At 38.9% G+C, this 12,354-nt stretch overlaps 3 protein-coding genes and 1 long non-coding RNA gene across 4 annotated transcripts; 3 read left to right on the forward strand and 1 right to left on the reverse strand.

The window, feature by feature from the left end:
• Window positions 1-8: 8 nt before the first annotated feature.
• LOC145230273 (arylamine N-acetyltransferase, liver isozyme-like) lies at window positions 9-1,840 on the forward strand. Its single transcript, XM_080095666.1, has 3 exons — window positions 9-373; window positions 773-962; window positions 1,310-1,840. Exons 1-3 carry the CDS (start codon window positions 44-46, stop codon window positions 1,666-1,668), a joined length of 879 nt encoding a protein of 292 aa, XP_079951792.1. The 5' UTR covers window positions 9-43; the 3' UTR covers window positions 1,669-1,840.
• A 36-nt stretch (window positions 1,841-1,876) lies between these two features.
• Window positions 1,877-4,572, forward strand: LOC145230284 (uncharacterized). Its single transcript, XM_080095678.1, has 3 exons — window positions 1,877-2,820; window positions 3,035-3,149; window positions 3,656-4,572. The coding sequence occupies exon 3, from the start codon at window positions 3,687-3,689 to the stop codon at window positions 4,011-4,013; it is 327 nt and encodes a 108-aa protein (XP_079951804.1). The 5' UTR covers window positions 1,877-2,820; window positions 3,035-3,149; window positions 3,656-3,686; the 3' UTR covers window positions 4,014-4,572.
• LOC145230262 (alpha-(1,3)-fucosyltransferase 7-like) lies at window positions 4,132-11,715 on the reverse strand. The gene is made up of 7 exons (XM_080095652.1): window positions 11,652-11,715; window positions 11,185-11,262; window positions 10,879-11,097; window positions 8,230-8,439; window positions 7,866-8,018; window positions 7,205-7,393; window positions 4,132-6,068 (listed from the first exon to the last, which is right to left on the reverse strand). Exons 2-7 carry the CDS (start codon window positions 11,211-11,213, stop codon window positions 5,447-5,449), a joined length of 1,422 nt encoding a protein of 473 aa, XP_079951778.1. The 5' UTR covers window positions 11,214-11,262; window positions 11,652-11,715; the 3' UTR covers window positions 4,132-5,446.
• Window positions 11,716-11,854: 139 nt separating this feature from the next.
• On the forward strand, window positions 11,855-12,151 carry LOC145230293 (uncharacterized). Its single transcript, XR_013860621.1, has 2 exons — window positions 11,855-11,916; window positions 11,996-12,151. It is a non-coding gene; the product is annotated as an uncharacterized LOC145230293 (long non-coding RNA).
• Window positions 12,152-12,354: the final 203 nt, after the last annotated feature.

Consider the following 12,354-nt stretch of genomic DNA (forward strand, 5'->3'; position numbering starts at 1 on the left):
TTTGTGTTTGTTACTCCACAGTCTAGGAAGTTAGATTTTAGGCATGGATGTGGATCAATATCTGAAACGTTTGAAGTACAACGGACCAAAGGATAACAAAGCTTCAACTTTGCGTGAAATATGTTTGTGTCATGCTCGTAATGTTCCATTTGAGATTCTCGATATGTTTGGGGGTCCAAGAAAGCGACTGGAATTGGAGAAAGTCTACCAAGATATTGTTGTTAATAATAGAGGAGGATTTTGTTACGAGATCAACGGGTTGATGCGCTGGTTGCTGCTACAACTCGGCTTCGAGGTTGTGGTATTTCAGAGTCAAGCTTATATTGCGAGTACAGAGTCGTGGAACCCTAAGTTTGATCACATGACCATGCTGGTGAGTTGTTAGTCAATCGAAAGTTTATCTCGTTTTGTGGTAAAATAGAATTAAAACAGGTGACCTTTTTGATTCTGTTCTGCATCAGAGGTCGACCTTGCGCAGAGTAATTATTATTTTTTTGAGTAGATTCCTGTCTTTCCTTATTTGAATTTAAGTTAGCAAATCGGATTGTATTGAAAGTATTTAAACTTTGTGTTCTTTCAAAAACTGCATTGTTTCACTCCAAACGCCGCCAGTGGTAGTTTTTAGACCACCGAATTGTTGGTAGTTTTGCGGACACCGCTACTCTACGAGTTTTGTAATGCGTTGTAACAGAGGATCAAAGTCATAATAAAATCGAGTCAGCATACATTTGCTGAATGTCAAATTTACTTTTTTAAACTATTTACAACGCAGGTCACGTGTGCTGATGGCTCACGCTGGTTGGCTGACGTCGGTTGGGGAGGGAGCAGTTTTAAAGAACCTCTAAAATTCGAAGTCATGCTTGAGCAATCACAACCAAACGGAAGATACAGGTTGGTTCAGTTGGGCGCGGATGAATATCAAGTCGAAAAGCGCGGGAAGTGCCACCTCAAGTTTACGCCAGGCAAGTTTTATTTTGTTGGATTCCCACTGAAGAAATAATCGATTATTATAAAACAACAGCAATCCTATTTAAGATGTCTTATGGCCTTTAATTAAATCAAATCGCATTGTAAATTAAATTTGCAGAGAAAAAAACTTTTAAATATCGACCTATACCGTATTTTATGCTCAATCAAAAATATGTAACAACTTTATTAGAGATGTAGAAACAATTTGTAAGCTTTTTGCCTTAATGTTTGATTTCTGCTTGATTTTATAATAGTCTTCCTCACTACCATGTGTTGCAAAGTTTTACAAACGGTACAATTTATCTTGAAAATCAATCTATTTTTGCTGTTTGCTTTGCAGACGGCGGTAAAGTAAGAGACGAAAAGAATTACCGTCAGTGGAGACCGGTGTACAAATTCGACACAATTCCTCGTCAGTGGAGCGACTTCGATGAAATGTGCAGCTATCAGCAAGACAGCCACGAGAGTTTTCTCAAAAATAACACGATTGCCTGTAAGTCGACAGAAACAGGTGACTTGGCTTGGTGGGGTTGGAACTTGCGAGAGAGACGCTACATAGACCCGGATACTGAGGAGACTGTGATGATCCGGACGGCAAAAAATTTGAAAGAAGTTCGGAAATGGTTGAAAGAATATTTTGACATGGAACTTGATTTTGACGTAGATGTTCAACTTCAAGATTATAAAGATTTTTCGTAGCTAATTGTACTGTCTCTGCATTTCAGATCACTCAATTAAAACCACTAAAAATTAAATAGTTCTATTAAAGCACGATTTCCATGTAAAACTGTATTTATTCAGCAGATGTATACCTCTTTACATTCGCTTACGCGAAAAGACGTACGAATAGAAAGTTAGTCCAGACAGAAAATATAAACAACAAATCACAGGAAGTACTAAAACTGTAAACATACGGTAACAGCACTTTAAATATAACCTAGTCTGTAAAACACATTTGCAGGCGTACGGCATACATTTCCTTATACACAGGCTTTAAACGGAAACTAACGCTGTTTAATCCCCAACACACACAAATACAAACAACACGTTAATCCCGTACACAGGGCAAAACCCTGTAAAGAAATGCTTGTGCTTCTGGACTTTAGGCTCTAGTTTGCATTCCAGTTGGGTTAAGACATGAAATTGCTTCTGCAAAATCCTTTTAACCATCACGTAAACCACGTCTAAATCCTAAGTCTAGCAGCATATCCCGTCTATTTAGTACTTCAACTAAATTGAAACATTAAGCAAAATACTCAAGAAAAGCGACAGACGATCAGCGTCAGTTAAACGTCAGTTAAAATAGTCTTAATATGTATATCACAAGTTGGGAAATATTTGTTTCCTGGTTAAAACCGGTTGACAATCTTATAAAATGCTTTTTTAGCGAAATATATTTGTTCTTTATAAGATTAGCAACGGATTTTAACCTGGAAATACAGATTTCCCAAACTTGTGATTTACTAGATCTGTTTACATTGAATCTTTCGGCCTGAAACCAGTTTTTTAGACGAACTTTAATAGCTCAATATCCATCTGCAGAAGAGATTTTATGCCAATTCATTACAGAATGTACGTACGTTCTAAGATTAATGTTGGTTCTCAACAGCAAACTAACGATTCACAAATCTACATGCAACGCAAGTGATGATAGATCTTACTTGGACCTTACGTAATTTAGTTTCATCCCAATTACTTCCGGTGTAAACAGGGCTATACACACGTGCGCGGCACCAAGTCGTGCAAACTTGACTATGATTTTATAACTGGCAGTTTCAAGGACCGGGTATACGAGGGTCAGCTCACGTACGCAGAATTGTGATATTATCACGCAGCTCATGTTTGGGTTAGGTAAGGTCACACTGCACTGACGTCAAATAAAAACGTTCGTCACGTGCTTGTCTGAAGCCATTTTAGTTAGGAAAATTTAAAAAGTTGTTTTGCAAATTGCAAAGCGCCACAATTGTTACTAAAGTATAGTATGCCTCGAAGCGCATAGGACACAAGTTGTAATGGGCTTTACGTGTTGAAGGTGCGTGTCAATTAACGAGTTGCATATTTAAAGTTCGACGTCATGCTTGAGCAATCACAGAAGAACGGTAGATACAGACTGGCGCAGTTGGGCACGGATGAATATGTGGTCGAAAGACGCGGGAAATGTCACATCAAGTTTAATTCAGGTAAGTTGAGTTTTTATTGACGGAATTACCGGTTAGATCAAACCAAATACTATAAACTAACGTACTATGTATTTTTTCTGGCGATTTTCATTTGTTTTGTAAATCAAACCAGCATTTGTTGGATTAAAAGAAAAGTGTCAGATAGATTGTAAGTACAAAACGTTTCCACAAACGCTGTTGTCATCATTAGTGTTGCGTTTCTGTTGCGTTTTTGATCAATCACAATCAGGACTTTAAGTTTAAGATTGGCGTTATTACAATAGAAAAAAACATTAAAATATCGACCTAATGTCCTATTTAGTAAATAGTATTTACTGTTCTGAAAAACGTTTTTTAAGTTCAACATAGTTATGAACTTAATTTTGATCAGGTTAACCTTGCAACGGTGTAATCACAATCATAAACCTTTCACTTATGTTTATTATTTTTGTATGTTACCTTATTTAGTCACGTTTTAGTTCCCTTTTTTGTAACCTAAGACGTTTTGCTTTACTGACCTTATCTAGACGGCGTCAAGGTTAGAGACGAAAAAAATACATGAAGTGGCTGCCAGTCTTCAAATATGACATCACACCTCGTCAGTGGAGCGACTTTGAAGCGATGTGCAACTTCCATCAAGACAGCGACAAGAGTTTCCTGAAACATAACACCTTCGCATGTAGAACGCTGGAGAATGGCCACATTACTTGGCTGGGTTGGAGCTTGCGAGAGAAGCGCTACATAGACCCGGATACTGAGGAGACTGTGATGATCCGGACTGCTAAAGATTTGGCGAAAGTTCGGGAATGGTTGAAAGAATATTTTGACATGGAGATTGGATTTGACTTACAAATCGAACTAAGAGACTTCAAGGGTTTTTCATGAAGAATTGAACAATGAATAATTTGGTGTCATCTAAGACCAACATTTAAAGCAAGTCAAACTTTTAGTTTTTTACCAACCTAAAAGTAACCCCAAAACCTGATTTTGTTCAGTTTGACTATACGACAATCTGATTAAGATTTATTTGGATTTATAATCAGTACGATCTGTAATAACACTGTGCAATGTAAAAACAACTTACAACGCTAAACATAGTAGGAAGGAAAGTAACATATTTGGCTGTCTGGACGTGACAGGGTTGTAAGCTGGTTCGAAATTAGTGCCAACACCCAAAAGTGTTGGACTGAACCGAATGTTGTATATACAACCATTTAAGCCAATTGAAAAAAGCCAGACAGACTCACCAACAAAAATGAGGCTAAGTGTAAAATTAAACCGAGATTAATAGTTACTCTTTGAGTCGTTGATTCAAAGTTGCAAAACTTAAACGTTTAGCAGCTAAACATGTAATAAGATTAGCGGAAAAAATCGATTTAGTGTATATCGCATTAAGGTGGTTAAATTTCTACAGAATCAAACGAAAGGTGGCGCCAAAGGCAAATGTTGCGAATATTTCTGGAAATGGGCCGAAATGGTCCAGGTTATAAAGACTAAAAATATGTTTGGAATTTGCTTAAAAAGCGTGCTGGGTTTAAACCGCGTGAAAAAATCTACGGTTTAACTTAACCTTTCAAAATTTTCATCCCGATAGAAAAGAATATTATGTAATATCAAGAAGGAAAAAAGTTTCCGTAATTGCAAGTACGTATAAGAAATCAGACTGGAAACATCGGACAGGCTAAGCCAAGAATGCTCGCTTATAACGTCACAAACGAAATGATAACGGTTAATGACAATATGGTGGAACTACTAACACATGAGCTCGCAACACTCCAGTTTGGGAATTTCCGGTAGGTGGCGCAGCTCCGGTGTTAGTAGCTCTACCTGACAATACAATCTCGGGTTTGTGAATATTTGCAGCGTCATTTCTGGAGTAAGCGACAGTGAATGCATTTTGCCAGATCAGCTCTACATAAAATGAAACATAACTATGGCCAACTTCTACGCGATCAAAAACTTACCGGTTTAGTGAAAAGTAAATACTGGAAAGGTAGCAAATAGGTTTAATTAAAGCTCTTTTTTGACGTGCATTGGTAAGTGTAGAAATAAATTGTTTTTTAAGTTTCCTGAGAGATAAAAAAGATTTCTCTTGGTCTTTAGGTCCATATTTTTTTACAATGTCTCGTAAGTAACATGCATTATTTTTGCAACAGGCCAATTTGTTGAAAACATAGGTTAACTTCCTTTTCAACGACCACGAAATGAAACGAGAAAAAGGTTAGGAACTTCTAGGTTACACGCTTCTGGCCCATTCACAAAAAAGGCTTAACAGTGAGACTGTTGATAATTTGGCTCAGTAAGGCACCAGAAGTGCATCATGAAACACTATTTGTGTCGAACTTTAAAGGACGATTTCTTCTGCACCGGGAAACGCAAAGAGAACAAAACACAATGAAAAAGAAAAATACAGAATATCCTAATGTTACGAGCCAACGTAATGGGTAACCGCTCGCAGTCGAACCCGATTCACATATTGGTAGGGAATCCCCCTCAGGGGTATACCCTCGCCCGAACCACCATTGATCAATTTCATTCACAACTTCAGTCCGATCTTTGGGCGTCCTGATAAGTTTCTGACAAAGCGCGCAAAGGCCGTTTGCGTTTCCAGCGTTGCGGCTTGATATAAGCGCATTCCTTTTAGCGTCTATCTGGATTCCGCGTTGTTTTTCCATCCATAGCGGATCATCCATCCAGCGCAAATATTCCTTGTACATTGTGTCGTTGCGACTTAGCGCCACCAAGTGGTCAGCCAGTGCCCGAACTGTTGGAAAATCGTTTACGTGGATAAAGGAATTTGGAGGAGCCATCAGTTCGTAATCTGACCGCCGTGGTCCCATCACCACAGGGACAGCCCCGCTACCGAGACCGACCCTCCAGAATTTTTCAGTGATATAATCGCGACATTGCGAATTCTCCAGTGAAAAATAGAATCTGTACCTGTGACGAAACAAACAAAATAACAAAAGTTGTTTCTTTGCGACGGCACAGCAGTGACAAATACGCGTTAGTGCTGTATTCCACCTTTCAAAGTAAATGTTTAATATTGAATTTTCGAACGCCGTACTTGTTAGACTAGAGCAGGGGTGGCCAACCGGTCAAAGCCTAAGAGCCACTTTTTTGCTGTGTTTTCACAAAGAGCCACATTATGCACACCGGCACATAAGGTTTCAGTTTTAAGGCGTGGTTTGTGGCCATACCGAAAATAAGTTTGTTCAAAAGCAAAATTGTTAAAGCTTTACATTACATTTTACGATTTTTGTACCAGATCGCCACATACTAACCCAAATATGCACAGTGCCCCGAAACTTCGACAACGACGTAAGAGCCGCATAAAACCAGACGAAGAGCCGCATGCGGCTCGCGAGCCGCGGGTTGGCCACCCCTGGACGAAAGGTACCCAACCTTTATCAACTAAATTCTCAATTCAAAACATTTTCATTCCTCCCAAATAGACTACATAGTAGATGCTACACCATACAAAGATCACTTAAAATTTGGTCTTTTATCAACTTCGCAGATTATATTCCCAGAGCTAGTGTCTATCTACAAACCACATGTGCAAATTAAAGTTATTTTAAATTGTTCCTTTCCCTTTAAGCATTAAAATTCCAACCCTAGTTGGGAACCAATGGTTTAGACCAGTAGTTCTTAACCGGGGTTCGATCGACACCCAGGGGTTCGGCAACGCTTAATTTAGGGGTTCGATGAAGGTGTTTTTGAAGTACAATACAAATGCCCGTATAAGGTACAAATGACCAGCAAAACTTATTATATACTTCATCTTTTTCACGTTTGTGTAGTTTTGTTTAAATGCAATGCTTCATTTGGATAAAAACTAAAAATTAGCGTAATTGAAGCAATCCTGACAAGTTGCTTCATTCAACAAAATGACAAACAGTAACTTTTGCCACTATGTTGGGTCAAAAGCTAATTATAACTCACAAAACAAAATGGGTTTAAAACCAAGGATATAACTTGTTGGGGTTCGACCAAAGGGTTAAGAATATTGTTGGGAATTGGTCGTGATAAAAACGTTAAGAACCACTGGTTTACACAGTGATATTTAAAAATACCTCGACAACGTGTCAACCTGGCAGTCGCCTCTACACAGGGGGTTCCCCGAGCATTTCCCATACACGTCCACAGGAATGTACCGGCTGATTTCGTTCACAAATTCCTCCCTGGGAGGCGAGTGGCAGTTGGATACGATCCAGGCCGCCATCAGTGAAGAGTTCTTGCGTTCCATCAGCTCCGCAACTGATCTGTAACAGAATGTTTGTTTACAGAAATACTTGAACATTACAACAGGGCGAGTCAAAGTTGTAGGTCAGGCAGGGCTTGGGCTTACGTTTGAATACAACAGACTTGATTCAGACCTAACTTCACACTCGGCCTTATTTGTGTTAAAACTTAGGGTTTTCATCTGAAACAATTCGGGTTTAGACTGGATTTTGGTCTTGTACTTTCAGGTTTTTCAGTATTGTCCTAATTACCGAATGGTACATTAAATATATAGTGTTGTGACAAGCAAATTTCATTAACTATTCTGTGCTTTGCCAGCAATTGTATGTAACAATGTAATGTCAAATATGTCATGCGAGATGGCCGGTAGAGCAAAAATTGCATTTTGATACAAATGTTTTGTTTGTTGAACGTGCTTAAAGATTTGAAGCTCTTACAGCTTTAGTCCAATGTTGAGTATAGTCTAATTGTCATCAACGGCTCTATATATACCTTTTATTTGATGGGAAAGTTATGTAGGATGACAAAACATCGGAGTCTGTCCTGTACGTCATTGTCCAGTTAAAAACTCCTCTTAAAGCTGTGAGAGTTTTCTGAAAAACGTGTCTCACATTCCAGGGTGGTTCCATGCACAGCCACACCCACCTAAGTAAGAAAAAAACGATATTAACAAAGCTACTCTTTTATTTATAATGCTGTCGTTTAATCTTTTTTGATTGGTTTTATTGTATTAGGTTTTGTTTCATAGTTAAATCAATGATTTTAAAGCCAAATATGTTTCCAAAAAAATAGGACAATGCAATTCAAATCAATAAATGATTTTTAAATTTTTAAAATAAAACAAAAACATTTCAACCTCTGGGTGGCGCTCCTGTGTTGCCATGGTAACCAGTCAGGCGAATTGCGTGTTTCTGCGCAGTGAAAGATGATGGCGTCGGCTTCATCGGCGCTCGTTTGGTCGTAAGTGAGAACGCACTCGGGGCAAAGGTTAGGATTGGATTGGACTTCGCCGAACGACGGGTTCCACATAAGAATCAGAGGTTTTCTCACGCTGGTGTTGCCCTCCCTATAAAATATCAACACAACAAGCTTGCTTTAAATCAGTGGTTCTCAACGGGGGGCCCAGCGCCCCCTGGGGGCGTTTGCTCTCAATAAGGGGGCGCTGGAGAATAATTGGGCGATTGGGGGGCGTTGGGAAAATATAGAGCAGGTAAAACGAAACAAAACGTCAAAGTCAATTTTGTCATATCTCTTCCATCAGCGACCAGTAAAAGTAGATTTGACTATTCACTGTACTTTGTTTCCTGCGTGTTTTTGATGGTGATGTCACAATGCATTTTATAAAAATCACAATGAGTCATTTGTCGGGGCTTGTCTGCGCTTTGAAAGTAAAATTTGCAGATAGCAATTGACTTGTGCTTGGCCGAACCGAGCTAAACCCGAGTACTTGGTACCGAGCATCGCAATTTTGATGCTCGGCGCTCGCATTAACTAAGCCGTTAGACGAGGGGTCACCAAACTACGGCAAACTCCGACGTCATTTCATCCGGCCTTCGCGAGTGTTTGGTCCTAATATATCTTGGAAAAACTAAAGCTTGAGTTAAACGTTAAAAATTAATTTACCGAAAAAGTATTTCTGCAAGAACATGTAGGACTAAGTTCACCTAATTTGACAGAACGCACAAAATGATCCAAAATTTGTTTGTTTTATCACAGACCAAACCAAAACTATTAATGCCTTCATTATTGTGCGCGAACTAAGGGCTTTCTTTTGTTAATTGTGAGGGAATAAATAAGGGTTTGCCCGTAGAAAAGATTCTACAATTTTTAAAACAATTTTACTATTTGACAGTAGCACGATCTGACTTTAAAAAAAATTGCACTTTTGTTGGTACCGGAAAGGCGCACGTTAGGGCTGCAACCTATGTGGCCCTTGCAAGATATTTTTAATGTTATCCGGCCCGCAGTGAAAAAGTTTGGTGATCCCTGCGTTAGACAATCACTACAAAACCGTACCATGTAACAGGCAAGTCATAAACGGTTTTTGTGACATCACAATTGAACGTGTGATTTGTTTACTGCTGACGTGCAGAAGTAGGGCACCCAAGAACAAAAGTGACTGTTTTCAAACACATCAAATAGTGTTAACAATCTCAGTTGCAATTTGTTACATAAAAAACGTTTGTGTTTCACTTGGCGTTGGCTCTTTTTACGTGTTATGCAGAAAGGACCTACACATCTTACGTACTGTCCTGGGCTAGAAAGAGGGCCTTAAAAAAGTAAAAGCTTGGAATTGGAAATGTTTCTGACGTCACAATACACTAAGCGTTAACGTGAGATGCTTGCTGATCGACCAAACAAAACATTGCTCGGCCCATCACGTGTACCAAGCTAAAAGCAAAGAGCACTGCACGTAGTTGTGGTATCATGTTGAATTAACCATTAGAATATTTACAATTAAGTGCTAAAACATAGCTTGTTTAACATTCGGGTCTTAATTATCGCATTGATATTGTGAAACAATTTTTTTTTTCAGTTTTGAGGGGGGCGTTTATAAATTACGAATACGCAAAAGGGGCGGTACAAGAAAAAAAGGTTGAGAACCACTGCTTTAAATTATCGAAAGGTTGAGGCCTACGCAGGGATAAATATTCTCGCCAGAAATAGTAATAGCTAAATCAAGCTTCTTACCTAAAAGTACACGTAAAAGTCAGTTTAATTTAACTATACTTTGTTTATGAAACTAACACGAACCCTAAACATGTTGGCATGTGCACATGTGGCCCGTGCATATTTTGACATCTGCACATTTTCGAAAAAGTGCGCACGTTTACGCTTGCAAATTTCTGCACACATTGTGCAAATATTTACTACTAGCCAAGATGGGACCCAAACTCGACTCAAATCCGATTAAAAAGTGAATCTTAACTTAAATCCTAACCCTCTCGACATTCTTACTGTTTACGTAACCCTTTAACAATGGAACTGAGATGACGATGTGACTATGCAAATAACGTTTGACTTTGGCCCAAAAGCTACTGACACTGCGGCACAAGTTAGGCCGTCTGTGTTGTTAGACCCGAATCAATCTTGTTTTATTCAAGCACAGCCCTGAATCCGACCCGAGTTACACAACCCTGAATTGGTACAACTTAAAAATATTAAGAGTTTTCTGTTGTGTTTGTAAGTTTTGCAAAACCTTTATCATTTTGCAGCGTTGTATTAAGCTTTACAGTAGACTTGGCTGGCTAAAACCCGGACTTTGTAACAAAGTTAAAATAACAGCGGAATGAACTTTAATCCGTCGACGCAATTTAAAAGTTCTATGATTGATTTGATCGCAAAAGAAAAAAGTTCCCCTTAAAACCAACATAAGCATTTATCATTGCAAATCTAAAGCCACAACAGAAACGATTTAATTAGTTTACCTTATAGTTTGTTTACTTTTACTTTTATTTAGTCGCCAAATGCATACAGGCGCCCTTGTAAACTAACCAGTTCTTACCTTGAATGCAGCATTTCCCTGTCGAGATTAAACATAACTTTGGTATCACTGTGCGTGCGTAACGACATGTACGTTTTTATCCAAGTTTCGGCAAGTAAGGCGCTCTCAAAAACCTTTGCATCGTAACATAGGAACACAACCATGTAACAACACAAGGTTACCAACAGACAGAAATTGGTCTTATTTCTATTCATTCCATACACGAGATAGATTAAATGCCTGTGTAAACAAATTGCAGAAACAGTTGATGGTGTCTGTTAGCAGCCAAACAAAACTGGTTAAATTAGCACATGGTCACTGACTTACTTAAAAACAAATATGTATTCATTGCACATATGATATCACAGACATGAGTTCTGCCCCTTAACTGGTTGATAACGCTACCTACAAAAAAGATTAAACCATAATAGTATGTTAACGAAAAGGCAGAACAGAAATAAAGCTAAAATCCAACAATCTGCATGACAACAACTGTTGAAACAGTAATTGCACCCAGCTCTTTTATGTACACTGTAGTGTAAAGTAAACTGAAATCAACCACAACCACGCGTTATGCCTCACTGAACGTAAAATCCGTAAGATGTCATTTGCCCTATCCAAAACATTATGCTGTAGACTAAAAAAAAACACAACAACCACCTTTTCAATAAAGCAGGGGACAAACAGAGCTTTACAACCCTTTGATTGCCAAACAATACCTTTGTCCTGAGTGGTTTAGTGGTCAAAGGCACAAAAGATGGATTTACGACTGCTTAGGTGTAAGCCAAATTTACCTCTGTTGTCTGTCCTTAAATCAGTTGACTTTGAATCGCTCTTGGCAGTAGTTCAATGATTTGTGCTGGCAGAAACTCAAGCGCGTTTTTATCAGGCCTGCAGCAACGCCTAAAGCTCAACAAGGTAGCTAACTACAAAATCCTAGCAGTTTTGTCAGGGATCTGTTGGCTGTTGCTGTACAGAAGTCACTCTTTGTTGACAACAATCCCACTGACAATTCTGCGTTACAGTGTCAATAATAGCTTGTTTTGAAGGAAAATGAAGGTCAATATATTTCAAGTTTAGCTACCTCCTTCATAAATATTTTCTTGACAATAAACATAATAACTACACTTTTTTACAGAGATTAAATTTTTGGACACGATTCACTAGCCACCCGAAATGTGGAACTGCTACGGCTGTTTTTGCTGACTATTACAGTGTGTTTGGGCAGTTGTGTCTGCCAATCACAGATTGCGCGGGAGTGCTCAGGTTTTAATAAAATTTGTATCAAACCTTACTATTTGATTTGCCTGCAAGATATTCCTGGGTATGCTACAAGAACATGTGACAAATGACAGAATCTGCCTACTCCAAGCTTCTGAACTGGCATGCACCCGGCTACTTCCGGAAAGTTAACTGACATGCACTGGCGCCCACGTACGGCAAGGCGTGTGGAAGCCGCCGTTCCGGGTAGCTGTGCCACCACCTACGTGATAAACA

The sequence above is a fragment of the Phallusia mammillata genome, chromosome 5, assembly GCF_965637545.1.
Source record: "Phallusia mammillata chromosome 5, kaPhaMamm4.hap1.1, whole genome shotgun sequence".
Taxonomy (NCBI): domain Eukaryota; kingdom Metazoa; phylum Chordata; class Ascidiacea; order Phlebobranchia; family Ascidiidae; genus Phallusia; species Phallusia mammillata.

Coding starts and splice junctions, on each gene's coding strand:
- LOC145230273 (XM_080095666.1), top strand. CDS start 44: ATGGATGTGGATCAATATCTGAAACGTTTGAAGTACAACGGACCAAAG. Junction 374..772: donor TTGATCACATGACCATGCTG/GTGAGTTGTTAG, acceptor TTTACAACGCAG/GTCACGTGTGCTGATGGCTC. Junction 963..1,309: donor CCACCTCAAGTTTACGCCAG/GCAAGTTTTATT, acceptor TTTGCTTTGCAG/ACGGCGGTAAAGTAAGAGAC.
- LOC145230284 (XM_080095678.1), top strand. CDS start 3,687: ATGAAGTGGCTGCCAGTCTTCAAATATGACATCACACCTCGTCAGTGG.
- LOC145230262 (XM_080095652.1), bottom strand. CDS start 11,213: ATGTGCAATGAATACATATTTGTTTTTAA. Junction 11,098..11,184: donor GAATACATATTTGTTTTTAA/GTAAGTCAGTGA, acceptor TTGTTTACACAG/GCATTTAATCTATCTCGTGT. Junction 6,069..7,204: donor CAGGTTGACACGTTGTCGAG/GTATTTTTAAAT, acceptor GTTTCGTCACAG/GTACAGATTCTATTTTTCAC.